Consider the following 19572-nt stretch of genomic DNA (forward strand, 5'->3'; position numbering starts at 1 on the left):
TATTCATCCGGATCATAAAGTCACGTCACAGAGCTCAACTTGCACCTCTACATCTCACATTCCTCACATACCCCGTACCGAAATCATGTCTGGCTCACTTGCCGACTACCTGGCAAAGAAATATCTTACCGCTGACCCTGCTACCGAACGCCCAAAGAAGAAGCGCAAAAAGACCAAAGTCATCGACACTGCAGGGTCCGGCCTTATCATTGCCGACGATGATCCACCAGACATTCGTTCACTAGCAAATGCGGGAGAGGACGATGAGGACAAACCTTTTTTCGACACATCCGCCAAAACTGCAGAGTTCCGCCGCGCAAAGAAATCAAGCTGGAAGACTATTGGAGGACCCACGCCTGGCCAAGGCGGATGTGAACAAGAAGCCGCCGACGCAATTTTAAACGAGGCAGCAGCCGAACGCGCCGCGCAGCAAGATCCAGAAGATGAAGATGCACTTATGATAGAGAATGAGGACGATGGCGCGGGTCGCATGGAGTCCGGAGCACGAGGCGGCCTTCAAACTGCCGCCCAAACTGCAGCGATGGCGAAAGCTCAAGAAAAGCGGCGCAAAGCCGAAGAAGCAAAGTACCGCGATCTCTCGGCAGTGAATCAGAAGAGCCAAGAAACTATATACCGAGACGCATCCGGCCGAATCATCAACGTGGCCATGAAACGCGCCGAAGCTCGGCGTGCAGAAGAGGAAAAGCGCGAGAAAGAAGAACAGGCGCGTGAGGCTCTGATGGGAGATGTGCAGCGGCAGCAGCGCGAGGAGCGGCGACGGGACTTACAAGAGATCAAGGCCATGCCACTTGCTCGGACGATCGAGGATGAAGAAATGAATGAAGACATGAAGGCTCGCGATCGGTGGAATGATCCCGCCGCCGAGTTCCTTACCGCCCGGCGCGATGCGGGAGCTAGTGTTACGGGGCGGCCACTGTATCGTGGTTCTTTCCAGCCTAATCGGTATGGGATCCGGCCAGGGCACCGGTGGGATGGAGTGGATCGGGGCAATGGGTTTGAGAAGGACTGGTTCACATCGCGGAACAAAAAGACCCGGTTTGAAGCTTTGGAATACCAGTGGCAGATGGATGAGTAGATGGTCTTTCATTACTGTCTGTCTTTTATGCTTTCCATCTTGTTGAATACCCATAAAGGGTGCTGGTCGCCCAATGTGTCAAATGATCTTAGTTGCTTCGATGTTTGATTAGAGTCTGTTTATTTTCTTTTTCGACCTGTAAATTATATCATAGAATGAACGCAATGAAATCTAAAATGTGTGTAAAAAAATTTCTTGAAGTACTATCCATCTCGGAGATAAACAGTGTTGATGCCAAGGTTGCTACGGGGGTCTGGATGTTTACCCCAAACAAAAAACTTCCCGCCCTTTAACCTCACCATCCACCCGCTACATACCTATATTTGGCTCTACCTAAATATGGAAAAACGAACGGGAGAGAGTCCAATGGACTTTGAATGGCAGACTAGAGCACCCGGCGACGTGACCTCGCCCTTCTACCAGCTTGGAGCGCAGCACGACAAGAAACGTTCGTATCCCAGCCTGAACGAGGACAACTGCAATGTCAAGCCCTCTGACACTCGCATAGGAACATACAGCGCATTTGAATCCCCCCAGAAGCAAGCGCTACCCTCCCTCCGGGAACCAAACTCTCAACCCTTCCTCTTCTCACAGCCCCGACAACAACCCGCACCACTATCGCTAAAGGCTAAATTTGGCCAACCTGCTTTCCAGACCCCACGGAAATTCGAAGTGGATTTCTCATCAGGCGCTGAGAACATGTCATCACCGGAGTATGCAGACAATGAGGATACGCCCGAGCCGCAATACAAGTCAGGGAAGGGAACTGCGTCACTTTTTAACTTTCATGGCCGGAATCCGCAGAGCCCAGGGAGAGGCGAAATCCCTCGGTTGACACATCACTCTAACGTAGCCTTGCACCGAATACAAAAGAAACGACGGAGAGACAAGGAACTTGGCCGGCAACTAAGAGTCGACAGCGATGACGATAGCGACCAAGACCGGCCCAACAGCAGGGAAGAGAAGTCGATGAAAGCAACAAAGCAAGGGAAGGGACAGAAGCCTGAACACGGTCGCTCGCGAGTGTCGTCCTGGTCCGAGTTCTTCAGCATGCTGGAGGCGCACCCGAATGTCCCCGCTATCTTGTCATGGTGGGCTCAACTGGTGGTCAACCTTTCGCTGTTCTCTCTGGCCGTCTATGTTGTCTTCGGATTTGTGTCGGCTATCCGCGGCGAATTCGAGCAGGCTGCGCAGGAAATGTCCGATACTATCTTGGCTGACATGGCAGTCTGCACGAAAAGCTACATCGACAATGACTGCGGGCGATCGAGTCGCGCGCCGGCCTTGGAGACTATATGCGAAAACTGGGAACGGTGCATGAATCGTGACCCGGCAAAGGTCGGCCGCGCCAAGGTCTCCGCGCATACAATGGCTATCATCATCAACAGTTTCATTGACCCTATCAGCTGGAAGGCGATTGTGAGTTTCCCTGCGCACTCGTGTTTGACTATTTACTGACTTGAATACTAGCTGTTCTTCCTCGCAACCATATCCACAGTCACAGTTGTTAGCAACTGGTCATTCCGCTCATTCAGACACCGTCTCCAACAACAGCACTACGTACAAAACCCACCCCCACCCCAGTCCATGCACCCCCAGCTACAGCACAACCCCTCGTTCGGATACTACGGGCAGCAAGACCCTCGGCAAACCCAAGGCGTCGCCTACAATGAGAAACAAGACCAGCCCTTGATGCTCGAAAACACACGAGCGATGGACTTTGTCACTGAGCGTTCTCGTGAGCGCGAGCAGCACCTCCGGACACCGAGCCCAACTAAACGCAGGTTTACTTAAACCACTTGTTTCATTTTGAGGCCTAGGTATGGTCGGCGTACTTGTTTTGCAGCGGATGGGATGTCAGCATACCCGGCGGAGGTGGGATCAGATTCAGCATTGGGATTTTGAATCGGTCCAATGCTGTTGTTCGTTTCATACCATCTTCATGGTATTTTCTTTTCTTGTATTTTTTTGATTTTTGATTGAATTCTGGAGGTTATATTGGCTTCTAAGCTGTCTTTTACCTTTGGTACTACTAGGTGCTGGTCTCTGCCTATTTAATTTCTGTCCTTCACTGGTGCTTTCTTTCTGTTTAAGTGCTCCTTGGCCCTTTTTTCTTCACTGGGAACTGAGCCCAATGGTGAGAGTAACATTGAAGCTACATCAACCAAAATACAACACGCTAGTTCGATCCGCCTTTTAGATGACCCTCATCCCAGCAAAACATCCCGGCATTGTCAAAATGTTCATGGGATCCTGGTAATCTGGCTGCCATTAAGTGTGCCACCAGAGAATTTGCTACTTGACCGCCCAATCAAAATTATCATTCTATGCGTGATGCTATTAGGAATACTTTGCTAGTTACAACCGTCGTCTGAGCTTTTGCCCTAGTTTTAACCACCATTTCCTAGGAATTTGGGCCGATTACACTGCATTTATAGAGGCTATTCAAGTATTCAAGTATACAAGGGCGTACACATACGCCACAGAGAAACAGCTATTCCTTGACTCTAGTAAATGTCGCGCGAGGAAGAAAAAAAAGGCGCCTCCTCCCACCCAAGAGAACCCAAGTAAGCTATATCAGCCATTTGTAGCGTGTATGTTCCCACACTTCCTACATATCTACAAGACTATCACAGCTCTTTGGAACAAATTGTGTTCCTAGGAGACTCCCGTGCGCCTAGCTAGACCCTCTTCCGCACAGAAGTACTGTAACAGAAGCCATGTGATGGCTAAATCGCTTGGTATTCTCATTTATTTGCACCTGAGACTTCACGCCATGGTTGAAGATTTCCAGATGACCGTCAAAAAAACTATGTTGTTGCTCCGTATGCTCGTAAAATTGCAACTGCAATGATAAGCCTATTGGAACACACCCTCCAGCAGTGTATTCATACCATTCAATTTCTTTTTGGATTGGGCTTGTTGAACTTCGGGATCTTGTTCGTCGGAGTAAAGAGTTGCTGGAGCAAGAGCATTTCCTGAAAGAGAAATCGTCGAAGAAAGAGATAGATTTCAACAGCGGGCATAAACAGCAACCCACTAGGGAAAAGAGTTCTAGGAGAGTCTTCTAAAAGATCAGCTTCAATCATTTCACTTAATGCGGGTACTTTTCAGGACTTTTTTGGATACCTTTCTTTGTGCCTCCCTGTTGCTTCACTGCCAGATGACACTCACTATACGCACCCGTGATCATCTTTCCCCAAAACTGGATCTTGAAAAGGCCGAATTGGAATAAATTGGACCTCTGAACTCACATCATTTCCAGGGTGAGAGTGCTTTGGCGGTCTCACATCAGGCTAGTGGCCAACTTACAAGCCTATAGTGCTACTAGACTGTCTTTCCAAACAAGGATCTTTTGGGGCACGAGACCATAAGCTAAACTGTATAGCTAAATTTTTGTTCTAAGGTGCAGCAAGACACTTGCAAGTATCTTTACCTCCAAGTGACTACGCCGACAGCAACGATCATTGGAAAGAAATTGATGATCAATCACGGTGGTTTGGAATACCTTCAAAGAGTTTCTACAGCCTTACGGCCGTAAGATGAACATCTAGAGTTCTCTGTAGTAAGTCTACAGCTAGACATGTTAAAAATAAACTAAAATTCTAGTTCACTAAACTGGGAGCCGCACTATGTTAGCATTTTGGTTAGAAGTATAAATCGTACAGCCTTAAGGACTGGTAAAAGAAGTGACTCGCAGTTCGAGGCCGTTGATAGCTCCCAACCTCCGACTTTACTTTGTCACGAGGCCCCCGTATTCATAATTTACGTCCGTAGGATTCTTTTTAGTTATTGTACGCAGAATCCATTCATATGATCCTCTCACACCACAGGTCGAATCAGTTCTGTGCAACCTAGACTGGCCGAAAAACCTGGTTTACTCTGTAGGTTGAGTTTCTTGCCAAGATCAGTGTATTTTAGCCCTAAAGCGAAGTTGAGATAAATTGTGAAGGCCATAGTACTCGAACTTATAAAGATGAGAGTGATCCCTCCAAGTTACCGCAAAATTCGACAAGGGTCCTATCAAAAGAAAACTCTGTATCTCTACATTATTTCACTATTTAGCTTTCCCATCACAGTTCTTATCCCTCGAGATAGAGCACCGAATGAGTGTACGGAAGTCTTCTGAAAGTCCCATCGAAGGTACTATCTATGGATATGCCCCCAACTTCGCCGCAAACATCGCCTTTTGTACCATCTTCGGGATTCGCGGTTTCATTGAGCTGGTCCAGTTGCTCAAATGGCGCATGTGGTCTTTCGGTATTGCTGTGGCATTAAGGGCCGTCTAAGAGGTCATCGGCAAGAAAATTTACGGGTTTAAACGGCAGTAGGCCGCTGAAATTACTGAGAGTACCAAGATCAAGTTTAACAGATTTGGATAGGGTATCTTGGCCGACCTATACTGCACAGTAGCGCAAACTCCAGGAACGACGATCAAAGGTTTAGAAAAATATGGCAGATATACGTTTTAGGGTCTTGATAGGTGTCCCGACTGAGGAGATCATTATTGTCTGTCATGGAGAGTGCTGGGGGCTGGTTGTGTTAGTTGGATGTGCAAATGCAGCCGGATTGAGTTGCTTCATTGTCGCAAAACTGTTTCAAAAGAAATGAGGCAAATCGCTGGCAAATTTTGAGACGGGTGATCTCTGACATGCTCATGACGAATTCTAGCAACCATCCCTGGAGGACATAGATGAGAGACCACTTTAGGGCCAAAAATTGAATTAATTCAATCCCAAAAAAGGCGAACCGAACTGATATAGTCTCTGTTGGCTCTTTCTGTAGGAGCTAGGGCTAAATGACTGGCTTTGGTAGTAGATCGAGTCCTTTGCCTGTCCTGTCTAGAACTCGGAAAAATTGTTAGCCAACTATTTTTTTAAATACCCACATTCCAGAAAAATGAAATAACAGTAAAGACAGATGGTCATTGAGGCCAATCTAGCATAGATCTAGACGCAATAATAGAGCGGGCAGGAATGCATTTTCTTTCATACTGACGTAAATTTGCGATTTGCCATTCGCCATTCACCATTTCTGCAGCTATGTATAACTGCCAACTGCCAATTTCCACTTTGGTTTATGTCATTTTCAAGACAAAAACTGAGGATTTTCGTCTGAGTTCAGTCCATGACTCATTGTTTGCTCTTTGTTGTGGAAAACATATAAAAGTTCCAGCTGTCATAACAAGATGGGATCAGTCATTGACCAAAAACGAAACCTAATCATCGTCTCAAATCGCCTTCCATTGTCCGTGAAACAGGTTGACGGTGTCTTTCAATCATCCCTTTCGAGCGGTGGCCTTGTCACTTCCCTCTCTGGGTTGACCAAGTCTACCAAATTCCAATGGTTTGGCTGGCCAGGAATCGAAGTCAAAGACCCACAGGATCGAGAGAATGTGCAAAAGAGTTTGGAAGCACATAATGCCATTCCCATATTCCTTGATAGCAGCTTGGCCCATGAGCACTACAACGGGTTCTCAAGTAAGCTCCATGCCCTAAAACCTCGATCCACACTGACCGCCAGACCGTATCCTCTGGCCCATTCTCCATTACCAGTCCGGTGTAGTTTTCGACGAGACTCCATGGCAAGCATATAGAAGGGTAAACGAGTTATTCGCAGATGCGATCGCTGAAACGGCAGAGAATGGAACGTTAATTTGGGTCCATGATTATCATCTTATGCTTTTGCCCGAGCTTCTCCGTGACCGACTCAAACAAAAAGGCAAATCCTGTGCCATTGGCTTTTCACTCCACACGCCCTTTCCTGCGGGAGATTTTTGGAGAAACCTTCCCGTACGAAAGCATCTCATTGAGGGCATGCTGTCCAGCGACTTGATTGGGTTCCATACGGACGAGTACAAGCAAAATTTTATCGACACCTGTGCCAGTCTTCTGTGAGCAATAGCCCTAATTCCTTTCCCCCAGAAAATTAAGATGTATCAACCAACACTCACCGCAGTAATGCACGCACCGAAATTCCCAACCAAATCCAGTATAAAAATCGGCTGGTCTGCATAAACAAGTTCATTGTCGGCATCGACCCCGAAAAATTCTCCGAAACATTGCAAAAGCCTGATGTTCAAGAGCGTATCCGAAGCTTGAAAGAACGCTACAAAGGCGTCAAGGTGATTGTTGGCGTCGACCGACTGGACCACATCAAGGGCCTCACGCAGAAACTTAAGGGATTTGATGCTTTTCTCGATGATCATCCAGAGCTGCAAAACAAGGTTGTCCTCATCCAAGTCGCTGTCCCAAGCCGTGAAGATGTAAAAGAGTACCAGGATCTCGAAACCGAATTGTGTACTATTGCGGGAAAGATCAACGGGAAACATGGTAAGTCCTCATCGCTAGTATTGGGAGTATACTAACTAGCTAGCCACGCCCGAGGGCACTCCGCTGCTGTATATGCATCGCTCTGTCCCCTTCAACGAACTGACTGCGCTGTACTCGGTAGCCGATGTTTGTCTTCTCACCTCCACCCGCGACGGAATGAATCTCGTGGCCTTCGAGTATGTGGCATGCCAGCAAGAGCGTCATGGCGTCCTTGTTCTCTCCGAATTTGCCGGCGCGGCTTCCTTCATGTCGAATGGTAGTATCCCGTTCCATCCTGCCAACAAGACAGAAATGTCTGAGGCAATCTTCAATGCGTTGAACCTGGACCCGGCCGAGCGAAAGGCCAGGTACGAGTATCTTAGAGGCTTTGTCAATACCAACACAAGGTTCGAAGGGCTTTCCCGCTTTCGTGTAGTCAGTTACTGACCTTGGCAGTGCAAAATGGGGCGAGACCTTCATTGAGAAATTGTCAACGCGCTGTAGACGACCCGGGGACTCATGTTGATCATTGAAGACTGCTGAGCATGATGTACAGCAATACTGCATCATTGCAGATGCCTCTTGTCCGTCAATAGCAAGTTGCTTGCCAATACCATAGGAATGAAATGTCGTCTCGTTTTGCCCATGGTCTTTGAGTGTTAGCAACTTGATTGAGTGTTGGCCTATTAGCTAGATTCCATATTTTCCTCGCTTAGTCGTCGAATATCGAATTGCCGAGTCGTCATTAGGCATATCGCATAGTCGTCTGTCACTTCTGACTCGCTCTGTTATCGTTGGCAGTATCTCTTCTCTGTTGCTTGGATCAATTAGATCAGTTGGCAGAATGACGAGGCGGTAGCGCTAGAGCGGTTTTAACATCTCGGTATCTGAGCCGCAAGCCTCGATCCTATAGCAAAATTTGACCAGCTTTATCTCGCGCACTGCGCTAGTTATAAATGTGATATTTTGTGCAATTGTATATTGATACCCTAGCTATAAGATCACCAGGTTTTGTCTCAGCAACTATACTGTAGCGATCAGGATGAGGCGTGTCACCTCACGGGCTCAAAGGGACATAAGCCGTGTGTACATTTACCCCAGATTCATGAAATTAGCCAATCAGCGTCCACTCCCGCCCCACCCACCGCCAATCAGCGTTGAGTACGAGTATATAATATTTATTCAGTTTCAATTGTGTCTGTCTTATTTTTTTCTCCTCCTCGACAGCCTCTCTGCGGTTGAAATTGGCCCCGTGTATCTCCGAATTCTACTCTCTTTTGATAATTCCTTGCGTGGACTCGACTTCGCTCACTCCAGTTCAAGATTACAACTTCTTGTTTACCGCGATGCAGGTGGTTGTGTACCTTGGTGAGTCTCGAGATCGTTCATACTAACTTCATGTCTTGCTTTGTGGGTCGATGGCTTCACTGCCTAGGTGGCTCGCTTCGTTTTCTTTGCTCATTCATGGCACATTTATCCGAGGATTGTCTTTGTTTCAATTTTTCTTTTTGACTACCAATCGTGTCCCCTTGAACTTCGTCTTTGTCGAATGATGGCGATGATGATCAAATGAGCTGACACACTCATCTTCCCTTTCTCCTCTGGTGGCATGGGAGTTCAACTGTACTGACGCCTCACCCGACTAGTACCGACATGTTCTTTCGCTTTGGCACAGCCTCATCTACCTCTCCAAGGTAAAGTGTATATTCTCTCCCCCCCCCTGCATTGTCCCCTCTATCATGACTTTGTCTTGATCATGGGTATCTTGTCACCTTGGTGCTGCAATGATGATATTCCAAAATGAGTCTTGTCCATCTGAGGCCTGATGAAAACACTACATCTGAGCAACCATTTGAGCCCCAAGAGTGCTTGCTTGATGATATCCTTGCTATTTTCCAGATTCCACCTGCTAATAAACTTATCTGCCTCTCTAGTATCCCTCTGTACTTTAATACTGTCAATGTGACCGGGGTATTGGCCAATACCAGTTCTCGTGCTTTGGCTCAGCCCTATTTCGGGTGTTCGAGGTAAAGTGCAAGTTTTCCACAATTTAATCTTTGCTATGGCTACTTTTCATGCAGTTGGAGTCTATTGCACTCCTTTTTTTGTGGTGAAATGATGATTTATAGACTTCATTTCTCTCATCTGAAGCCTGACGACAGCACAACTTTATCTGAGCCACCGTGTGAAACCTTTGCCTTGCTTTCAAACCCATAATTCCAATATCAATTTTTTATCCACTAATGCGACTATCTCTAGTCTTCATTGCCATTTGAGGCTCATGGTCTTTTTTCTTGCCTTGGCTCAGCTTTATCGGGCATTCTCGAGGTATTTACCCAGACTTATCATTGCCGTGACCTCTTCTTACATCTAGCGGTTTCATGAATTTTCGGTGTTGAAATGATGATTCCTAAAACGCTTTTCTTTGATCTGAGGACTGAGGAAAACATGGCTGTATCTGAGACACTGATTGAAACCCATCGCATTCTTTACACAATGTTTATTGGCGTATCTGCCTCATATGCTCTTCGCACATTTCTCATTTCTATCTGCTAATTCTTTGATCTCTTTCTAGTTTTTTTCTGCACTTGTGTGCTGTCCCTATGTCAGCTATGATGGCCAACAGCTGTTCTTGTCCCGAGGTTTCAGATTCACCGTTTAAAACAATTCCTTCCTTGGCAAGCCCGCCATTATAATCCCTGATTGAAATACCTGCTCATTTCTAAAATAACTTGCTACTGGGGTTATACGTCAATTTCTGCGTTTTGTGGCTCACAGCTCGGCCGTGATGAAAAGGGTAATACATCTTCCCAGCTCAGCTCCCTCTGCCCTCTCACTCCCATTTCTCCTCTGGGCCTTCGATCTGGCGAGGGCAAAATGAACCATTGATGCCTGAGCCTTGCTGTATGAATTGATCTTTATGGCCCAAAAAAAGGATTCAAGAGAGGAGAGCCCATCAGCTCTATTTGGACTCCCCATCTCCATTGCTGGATTACATTTTGCAAGTATCTTTGTATCCCCTCTGTTCGGGCCCTAGCACTGGGCCGCACCCGGCCTTCAGCTTCGCAATGATGGAAACTATCATGCCTGAAACTCGCCTTATGAAGTAACAGCGCTCAGCAGCCGGAAATAGGAGAGCTCTGAGGAAAGCAACTCCATGTATGAGATCACGCTTGAAGCCGCTACTCATTTTTTTGAGTCCCCATGTCCAGTCTGGAGGTCCTATTTTGCCAGTCCCATTCTTCCTTCAATGCTTCTTTTGCATTTTGACCAAGTGAGTGCTCGTTCTCACGCTGCCAACTTCCTTCCACTCCTTCCATTATCTATCAATGATTCTCTTGATGCCATGATGATCCAAAGAGCTCTACTGAACATCCTTGATGAAATTTAATGGAAAAGCCGATCTGATGCACTATCTAAATTTCCTGCATTCGTGGGTTACTCTTCTCGTGGAAGATTTTTTTTCTACTGACTCCCTTCCCTCATCTCTAGAGTTAATTCTTCTGAAGTTGTCAACTTTTCCCCTACCGGTGATTTGCCTTGTGCCAGTGATGGAGAAAGAGAGCTAACTGAACATCTTTGACGACCGAACTATACTTATCTGAGGCACATTTTGAGCACCTTGAATTTTTGAATGACACTTGCTAGTGTTGCTATTCTAATTTGCGCTGCCTTTGCTAACTTCTTTCTAGAGTTAGTTTGCTATTGCTTTGCGAACTTTCAGGCGTGTCAGACCATAAGCACCATTCGCACGGTGCCAATGATGAATGAAGAGAGCTACTGAACGTCTTTGATGACCAAGCTACACTTATCTGAGGCACATTGTAAACTCTTCGTCTTTGTCTCTCGCATTTATAGTCTTTTCTGTCCGCCAACTTTTCAATTTGGGCATTTTAATGTTGTCAACTTTTCCCATCCACCTAGCACCTTAAAAGGCAGCCTAGTGGCGATGATGATTGTGACATTGCTTGTTACTTTCCCTTTCTTTATCCTTACGATCACTTTTGTTGATAGCCCAGTCGCTAATTTATAAATAAGTGTTTCCTAGATTCTGGACATATTTCCGGCAAGTGCGTTCGATGTTAGACTGCTTAGTGGCAATGATGAGATGAGTCTCATATTGAACTTCATTGAGAAAAAAACAAAGATCTGAGCCACTGTATAAGCATTGCCAGCCATTGTGGTTGGATACTTGCCCGTTGTCTTGCCCTTAAACTTCCCATTAACAACACCAGGTAAGCTCGGAGATGTTGTCTCATATGAATACCTTTTTCCCTATCTCCCATGTTAGTCGACTTGATGCCAATGATGAAAAGATTTGTTGCGCTGAACCATAAGTGATTGATGATCTTAACGCCAGTCTGAGGCAGCATTCAAGCAATTCTTCCTTATTCCTCCTGCCATTGCTTCGAGATTTCCAAGTCTCCTGCTAAATTCTAATCTCTTTTCTAGAGTTTCCCCCTTCTCGGATTAGCAGCCCGTGAGAAGATGATAACCGAAATTATGAAGCTAATGCCAGATCTTGTTTAACAGATGTCCAGAGTTCCCCCACCACTCTTTGTCTAAATGCGAAAAAAAAGGAAACTAAGATCGATATCAAAACAACCTCAAAAAGCCTCCGATCGGATGAGAACGATCGCTCGGATGAAGAGATCGCGACAAACCCTATGTCTGCACCATTGAAGCGGCAGCTCAAGTCTAGACATCTAGAGATGGTCGCCAGTGGAGGTGAGATTTTGGTCGCATCACTTTACAAAATTGATGTGAGTGGATTTTCTGACTCCACAAATAATTCTAACAGCTGTAGGTAATCTCTGGGGAAAATGGCCACGCTGCTCCCTATGACAAGATTGATGATTACTGAGCATGCGGAGCGCTGTATAGACGACTCTCTTGCGTTTGCGCTGGTCTGTGCACGACATCTACTGCGGATTGGATTTTGGTGAAGGATCTCTTGCTAACATGACACTACAGGTTCTTGCAAATGAATACAACGTTATTCCACCGGTCGTCTGGTACTGAGCAGATTCCGTTCCTCAATGGGGCTAGAACTTGATCGTTTGGGTGATGTTCCTTACACTGTCATATAATGAGATTTTGGCCTACGGCGAGAGGGAATTTTGGTACTCTCTGTAAGTTTTCGCGTGGCTGGATTTGAAGCCTCATAGCGGCTAATTTATTGCAGAATCAAAGCGTTGGCCATGATTGTCTTGTTCATCCTCGCATTTATCATCAGCGCAGGTGGCATTAGACTCTGCGCTATTGGATTTCATCGTTGGCATTCCCCCAATGCACTTGCAGATTCAATCGTTGGTGTTGCGAAAATTCTAATTGTTGCAGGAAGATTGTATACCGGAACTGAGATGTAATATCCCCAATATCGAAAGTGGTAGAAAATAGGAAAAAACTGACAATCGGATTAGGGTTGGCATCACAGCTGGAGAATCAGCGAATCCCGAAAAAGCAGTACCCAGTGCTATGAAGCATGTTTTTGTGGCGTATCTTGATGTTCTACTTTGGTAAGTTCACATTGAAACAGAACATCAAAGCTTTACTCAACTGTATCCAGATACTATCATTTTAGTCGGAATTCTTATCCCGTGGACTGACAAGAGATTGTTAGACACAACGTCGAAGACAGCCAGCTCTCTCTTGATAATCTCGTTAGAAGATGCTGGGATTTTTTCAGCCACCCACCTCATCAATGCCCTCATCATGATTAGTGTCATTTCTGCAGGTAATAGCTCACTTTATGTGGCATCTAGAACAGTGCTTTTCCTGTCCCGCAACGGAAAAGCCCCAAAATTCATTGGCCGGTCCAATCGTCTCGGTGTCCCCTGGGTGGGGTTGATTTTTACCAACGTCTTCGCATGCATTGTATTTTTGGAAATGTCCTCTGGTACTGGCAGGGCTTAATCGGCATTGACTACTTTTTCAGGAGGTATGTTTCCTTCCCGGACCGTTCCCGGAACACACAATTGTCCCATGCTAATGAAGTATAGGCGAGACCTTTCTTGTTTGGTCAGTAATCGGAGTTTGGCGTATGCGATTCCGGAAAACTCTGGTCGTGCAAGGCCAAGACCCATCAAGCTTCCCGTTTGAAGCTCTCTTCTACTCATGGGGCACCTATCTCTCACTGGCAGCAAATTCATTCCTCGTTTTCTTTCCGGGGCACACTTGCTTCCTCCACCTTTTCAACTCGACTGACTTTGTGATCAATTACATTCTGCTTCCTATCTTTGTGCTTTTTGTGCGATTGTACAGGTTCTGGACCAAGCCCCGTACCGTTCGACTGGAAGATATAGACATCTGGACGGGGCGAAGAGAACGCGTTGATTCAGAAGAGTCTGAGTCACCCAAGAAGACCGCAAAGAGCTGGTCTAACATTAATTCTGCTATTATCGGGTAGACCAGTTACCATTTGCTTAATTCTATACCGACTCATACACAATCCGATGCCAACTTTCCGTTATCTGCAGCTGTCTTGATTGCCGTGGATACTATCATGTGGTTCAATTGGACTTAATCTACGGTGGAAAAAAAAATTGCCAGACCTGGCCTCGTGCGACTGACAACAGAACACCAAGCACCACAACATGCGATCTAATCAGCACGGAGTGGGCCAGAGATGATGGTTTATGGGATCAGCACGGAAACCGTCGGAGCGGGGGGATACAAGAGGGGGAAACCATATCCAACGTACGGAGTGCTCCGTAGTTACAGCGCAATGGAGAGGGAAAAAAAATCTTCTCTCGGTAAGGAAATAAATTGGATTTTTGTAGGTAGATGAAGGCAATGCACTCCAAAGTCAGTACAAAAATCTTCACCTGAATTTTAGCCGACAGCAGGATGTGTTTTAACTCCACATGATCCACTGAAGAATGGGCCACTAGATGGGCATCGTGCCCAACGGTGGACTGTGTGATTGGTCCGATATATAAGTGCCAAATAGAAGAGAGACGCTGCTCGTTTCAGGCGTATCGGTCTGACAGAAGCCCCCATCCTGAATGGCCCGCCCGTCGATCACTTTCTCGGAAAGGGCGGGTTTCTAGGAATTCGAAGTCCTGGCACCACTCGATTCTTCACGCTGTCCCTAATTGACCAATCGGAGCCATCTTGTACCTCGCTTTGACTTCTATACATCAAGCCTGCCCGTCGGTGAATGTTCCTGATTCGGTATGGTGGTCATTAATCGATCCATTTTGTGCTGTTTACCATCGATAGCGAGTAGATTCTCTTCGCAAGTCCGGATTTCCCTCCGGCACGGTCTATATAAAGCATCACCTTTCCCAGAAACGCTGAGGTCTACCGATCAAGGAAGATCCATAGCCAGCCAAGTACTCAAGTCTCCTGGTCAACTCTATCCCCCACAATGCAGTACACCAAGGTAAGATGTTCTTCCAGATCAACAGCATCAATCATCCACCGTTGACACCAATCTTAGATCCTGGCTGTGGCCACTCTTTTCATGACCAATGCCTTCGCCGCTCCCCTAGACCTTGAAGCTCGCGACTGTGCCGCGGTTTGCGGTACAGTCTGCTACTCCAGCAGTGCTATCAGCGCTGCCCAGGAAGAGGGATACAACCTCTACAGCATGTATGACGAAGTCCACAACTACCCCCACCAGTACCACAACTATGAGGATTTCGAGTTCCCCGTTTCAGGAACCTACTACGAATTCCCCATTCTCCGCGATGGCGAGGTTTATGATGGTGGCTCTCCTGGTGCGGACCGTGTTATTTTCAACGACAACGATGAGCTGGCTGGCGTTATTACTCATGACGGTGCCAGCGGTGACGACTTTGTGGCATGTAACTAGATGATTTATTGGAATAGGGTGTGCTGTTTAAAAATTGAGGACAGGATATTACATATGCTTGATCTCTAGAACTCTGAATGTAGAGGACCGCCTTGTCATGCAGACAGAATGCTCAAACTGTCAGCTTGGCGTAATAATCTCCGTTGCTTTGCGTATCTAGAGGCGAAGAACCATTGACACCCACACGTTTTCGAGCATGTGGGAACTTGTCGTTGTTGGAGTTGGAGACTCAGTAATGGTAGGGAAACTATGCAAACACCCAAGAGTGATTTTGTAGACAGAAGCAGATGCACATTAGCCCCTCAGATGAATCGAGCAGAGTCGTGGAAGAAACTTGACCACTCGATGGAAAATTGACATATGGCTGTACATCTGGGTGCAGCGGAGACACCGTGAGGGACATCGAGAAAAAAAACCCCCCCGTCAAAAGTGCGGGGGCATCTTGACACCAATGAAAGACACCAGATCTTACCATTCACTACAATAACGGTGTTCAACTAGAAGGATACACATGACCACAGCTCGCTTTAGAATGCGGATATGCTTGGTGGGCCAATGCAGGTATCTGATCTTGCTTTTTTACACCCAAATATTTGCCCAGCACCCCTATCACGTCCTGGTCTCGTCTACCTTTTCAAATACCCAACACAGCCCGATGTTGGCTCAGTCCATCTTACCACCCACAACTGATTTCGGCATAGGGCAAGGAGTCGAGAGGGACTCTATTTGGAGTCATTTCACACAGCCTAGCCTCTTTTGTAGGGAACGTGCAACGTTTTCTCCACAAAATGATGGAGCCTATCACAATCAAAATCAACATCAAGCATTCATCAAGTGGTGTACAGTCAGGATCACTGGGAATAGGGAGATTCTAGTAGTCTGCAGGATAAAATTCTTCACACTGTTGAAGAAAATGTTTTCGTTCAAGCATACATCATACCATAGTATGCTCAGAAATTAACAGGCTGGCTATCAGTACATGATCTCGGCAAAATAACACCTACGGGTCTTCGGCCTTCCCCAACGCCCGAACCCGAAGATGTTGCAAACATTCGGACAAACGACGACCTTGAAAGATGAACGTTACAAGTCTTTCACCTTTCATCCACGGTGATTGATAATGGGGATTGAAGAGAAGGGGAGATAAGAACTCAACCGAACCGATGGGACATAAAATCCCCCCTCCCCTCCCGTCGCCATAAATATGATCCCAATCATCAGAAATCTCTGGATTCAATCGCATTTAGATCGTAAAAATGTCATCCACTATCAACCCCATTCAGCTCTACGGTGGCATCATTGGCCCCAATCCCCTGAAAGTCGCAATCGTCCTCACACTCCTCAAACTACCATTTGAAATCGTACCAGTCCCCTTTGCCAAAGTCAAAGAACCCGAATACGAAGCAATTAATCCAAATGGGCGCCTACCCTCGATCCATGACCCAACCGCCGACCTGACCATCTGGGAAAGCGGTGCCATCATCGAGTACCTCATCGAGCGCTATGACACCAAGGAACCTCGCAAGCTCAGCTTTACACCGGGCAGCGCAGAAGCCGAGCTAGCACGCTCATTCCTCCATCTCCAAGCCTCAGGTCAAGGGCCGTACTACGGGCAAGTTTACTGGTTCAAGAAACTCCATGCGGAGAGGATCCCCAGTGCAGTAAAGCGATATGTCGATGAAGCAAAACGCGTGACGGGGGTGCTGGACAAGTGGTTGGGCAAGCAGAAGGCGGCCGACGACAAGGATATTGGGGATGGTCCTTGGCTGGTCGGCAACAAGTTTTCGTACGCCGATGTAGCGTTCATGCCTTGGCAACGGACGGCACGTGTGGTCTTCGCTGATGACGGGTTCGATGTTGATGAGTTCCCAAATGAGAAGGAATGGTTCGAGCACATGATTTCAAAGAAGCCCATTGAAGAGATCCCTAGATTCTGCGGATGAGCAGCGGGCCACTTTATCGAAAGAGTGATTGATCGGGTTGTGTGGGCATATAATGCAAGTCTAAAAGATAGTTATGCCGAGAGCTGTGCAACCAAGCAACTAAAGGGTTCCTTTTGAAAAGAAGCCTGCCCAGCATCTAACACCATTGTTCTGTTTTTTTTTTTTGGTCTTTTGATGAATCGGGTTCAGAGTAACCTGCGACTAGCACCCATGGATCTACCTACAAACAGAGAAAAACATTCATGCCAAACTCATCAGTAGATTGTAACCACCGCTCAATCTTCTCCCACCGAGCCTCTGTTCCAGTCTCAGCAGACTTCCATAGCTCCGATATCTTGAGCATTCCTATCCTCCAAGCGAGACAAGTGCCAGCGTACCTGATTTTCAACATACCGCATCTTTCCTCGTATCGCCCTCAGAACCAAGGGTTCACACCCCGGAAACTGAGTCAATAACGTCCGAACAAAGGTAAAACCGTAAGCCCGGACAGCCGGATAAGTCGCCGTCTGTTCCAAAAAAAATGAAGAAACAGGCGGTGCAATGGAGTGGGGTAGATTCGAAGATGTGATTTTAACACGCAGGTGAGATGCTGGACAGTGTGCGAATTCCACTGCTTGGGCTCTTGGGCTCTTGGCCGGTCGAGCTTGAGGTGTGGGGGCGTAGCCAGCGATCGCAAACTTCCTCTGCATCAATTATAGGCACAACAGTTGGATCTGGATGGACTGGTCCACTCTCCGCGATGGTGGAGTAACCTAGGGCAGGAGATGTAGTTCCGGTGCTGTTAACCAGACCCTGGGGCATTGTGCAGTCCAGAGAAATTGCATCAGAAGTTGTGCTTATAAAAGGGTATTGATTCACTGCACTAGCACCATTTCTTGTTGTGGCCTTTGCTGGGTCTCCACACTTCATGCCTCGATCTCTGCATCGCATACACTTTTGGCTTCTACACATTCTCGGCATGTCTTTCTTCGCGAGTAAGGGAAGATCCGAGATGAAGCAGGGATGGATGGTCCAGATTTGCCTAGAACTTCCTCCAAATTGAAAGTATGATGGAGCCTGCAGGGTGTTTAGAACTCCATGAAGAATCTCGAAGTTCCGCACCAAATGCCAAGCCATGAAGTCCTCTCATTTGGGCTCCTGAGAGGAAACGTTTCTAGAAAAACACGACTTATCTTGAGTTTGTCTTGTTTGTGTATTTCAACCGTTTGCTGTGATCCGTCAAGGCAGTTTGAAGTCTCCAGCTGTTTCCCTTAGTTACCTCCTATATTTCACGACGTAAACTTCACCACATGCAGATCAAAGGTGGGAAAAACAGCTAGATCCCTAGAATGAAAGGTGGTAATTCAATCTGAAAATAGCATGGTAACTGAGCGGTCCATGGTGAAGATTTGCGGAATTCCGAAGTCGGTCCAGATTCCTACGCAACTATAAAATCCCTTAACAATCTCACCTACCGTGCATCCAGCCAACCCAACAATTACCATCCATTGACTATGTCTCCAGTCTACACAACAGACCACTCAATCTCAGTCCTCCGCACGCACAGCTGGCGCACAGTCTCCAATTCCGCGTCATACCTCCTCCCACACCTAAAGCCAGACATGAGAATCCTGGATGTTGGCTGCGGACCTGGCTCAATCACGGTTTCGCTCGCAATACAGGTCCCATCCGGACAGGTCACGGGCGTGGAACTCGTGTCTGATCCACTAGAGAGCGCCCGTGCTCTTGCGCAAGCCGAAGGCGTGTCGAACATAACCTTCCAAGAAGGAAATATCCACGCCCTGCCATTCGAGGATAATACCTTCGACGTAGTACATGTGCATCAGGTGTTGCAACACATTGCTGATCCGATTCATGCATTAAAGGAAATGCGGCGAGTCGCTAAGGACGGCGGCATTGTTGCTTGCCGCGAGTCAGCTGAGCTGAGCTGGTATCCTGAGTCTGTGGGGATTGCCAAGTGGCGCGAGGTCATCAAGAACATGCAACTTGCAAAGGGTGGTAGTCCGCATCCTGGAAGGATGATTCATGTTTGGGCGCGGGAGGCTGGGTTTGACAGGGGCCGTGTGGAGAGGAGTGCGGGGGCTTGGTGTTTTGGGAGTGACGAGGAGAGGGCGTACTGGGGTGGATCTATGGAGGAGAGGGCTAGATCCTCTGGATTTGCAAAACAAGTTGTGGAGGAGGGCTTTGCAAACCTGGAAGATTTGGAAATTATTGCAAAGGGATGGAGACAGTTTGTGCGAGACGAAGATGCCTGGTTTGGTTTGTTACATGGGGAGATATTGTGTTGGAAGTAAATTGCACCAAGTCTTGTCTTTCAGTGTGGCGCCTTTAAAAGAAAATTGGTAGTGGAGAGATTTCTCAACGCAATGTTATGGGAAAGCAAGAGTAATGATGTAGAACGTC

General features: G+C 47.0%; 7 protein-coding genes across 7 annotated transcripts; all 7 read left to right on the forward strand.

Annotated features, from left to right (window-relative positions):
• Positions 1 to 85: 85 nt before the first annotated feature.
• On the forward strand, positions 86 to 1096 carry Pdw03_3717 (Bud13; the record flags this gene model as incomplete). The annotated part of the gene is made up of 1 exon (XM_014676402.1): positions 86 to 1096. The coding sequence occupies one exon, from the start codon at positions 86 to 88 to the stop codon at positions 1094 to 1096; it is 1011 nt and encodes a 336-aa protein (XP_014531888.1).
• A 339-nt stretch (positions 1097 to 1435) lies between these two features.
• Positions 1436 to 2890, forward strand: Pdw03_3718 (Nuclear envelope protein Brr6, putative; the record flags this gene model as incomplete). Its single annotated transcript, XM_066100574.1, has 3 exons — positions 1436 to 1544; positions 1605 to 2515; positions 2567 to 2890. The coding sequence occupies 3 exons, from the start codon at positions 1436 to 1438 to the stop codon at positions 2888 to 2890; spliced, it is 1344 nt and encodes a 447-aa protein (XP_065955974.1).
• Positions 2891 to 6284: 3394 nt separating this feature from the next.
• Positions 6285 to 7854, forward strand: Pdw03_3719 (Alpha,alpha-trehalose-phosphate synthase subunit, putative; the record flags this gene model as incomplete). The annotated part of the gene is made up of 4 exons (XM_014676399.1): positions 6285 to 6576; positions 6620 to 6989; positions 7055 to 7428; positions 7472 to 7854. The coding sequence occupies 4 exons, from the start codon at positions 6285 to 6287 to the stop codon at positions 7852 to 7854; spliced, it is 1419 nt and encodes a 472-aa protein (XP_014531885.1).
• A 4620-nt stretch (positions 7855 to 12474) lies between these two features.
• Positions 12475 to 13016, forward strand: Pdw03_3720 (Amino acid/polyamine transporter I; the record flags this gene model as incomplete). Its single annotated transcript, XM_066100575.1, has 4 exons — positions 12475 to 12539; positions 12593 to 12772; positions 12831 to 12926; positions 12992 to 13016. 4 exons carry the CDS (start codon positions 12475 to 12477, stop codon positions 13014 to 13016), a joined length of 366 nt encoding a protein of 121 aa, XP_065955975.1.
• Positions 13017 to 14779: 1763 nt separating this feature from the next.
• On the forward strand, positions 14780 to 15226 carry Pdw03_3721 (Guanine-specific ribonuclease N1/T1; the record flags this gene model as incomplete). Its single annotated transcript, XM_014676398.1, has 2 exons — positions 14780 to 14794; positions 14852 to 15226. The coding sequence occupies 2 exons, from the start codon at positions 14780 to 14782 to the stop codon at positions 15224 to 15226; spliced, it is 390 nt and encodes a 129-aa protein (XP_014531884.1).
• Positions 15227 to 16482: 1256 nt separating this feature from the next.
• Pdw03_3722 (Glutathione S-transferase Ure2-like, putative) lies at positions 16483 to 17169 on the forward strand (the record flags this gene model as incomplete). Its single annotated transcript, XM_014676397.1, has 1 exon — positions 16483 to 17169. One exon carries the CDS (start codon positions 16483 to 16485, stop codon positions 17167 to 17169), a length of 687 nt encoding a protein of 228 aa, XP_014531883.1.
• Positions 17170 to 18662: 1493 nt separating this feature from the next.
• Positions 18663 to 19463, forward strand: Pdw03_3723 (UbiE/COQ5 methyltransferase, putative; the record flags this gene model as incomplete). The annotated part of the gene is made up of 1 exon (XM_014676395.1): positions 18663 to 19463. One exon carries the CDS (start codon positions 18663 to 18665, stop codon positions 19461 to 19463), a length of 801 nt encoding a protein of 266 aa, XP_014531881.1.
• Between the last annotated feature and the right edge of the window lie 109 nt (positions 19464 to 19572).

This window comes from Penicillium digitatum, chromosome 1 (genome assembly GCF_016767815.1).
Source record: "Penicillium digitatum chromosome 1, complete sequence".
Taxonomy (NCBI): Eukaryota; Fungi; Ascomycota; class Eurotiomycetes; order Eurotiales; family Aspergillaceae; genus Penicillium; species Penicillium digitatum.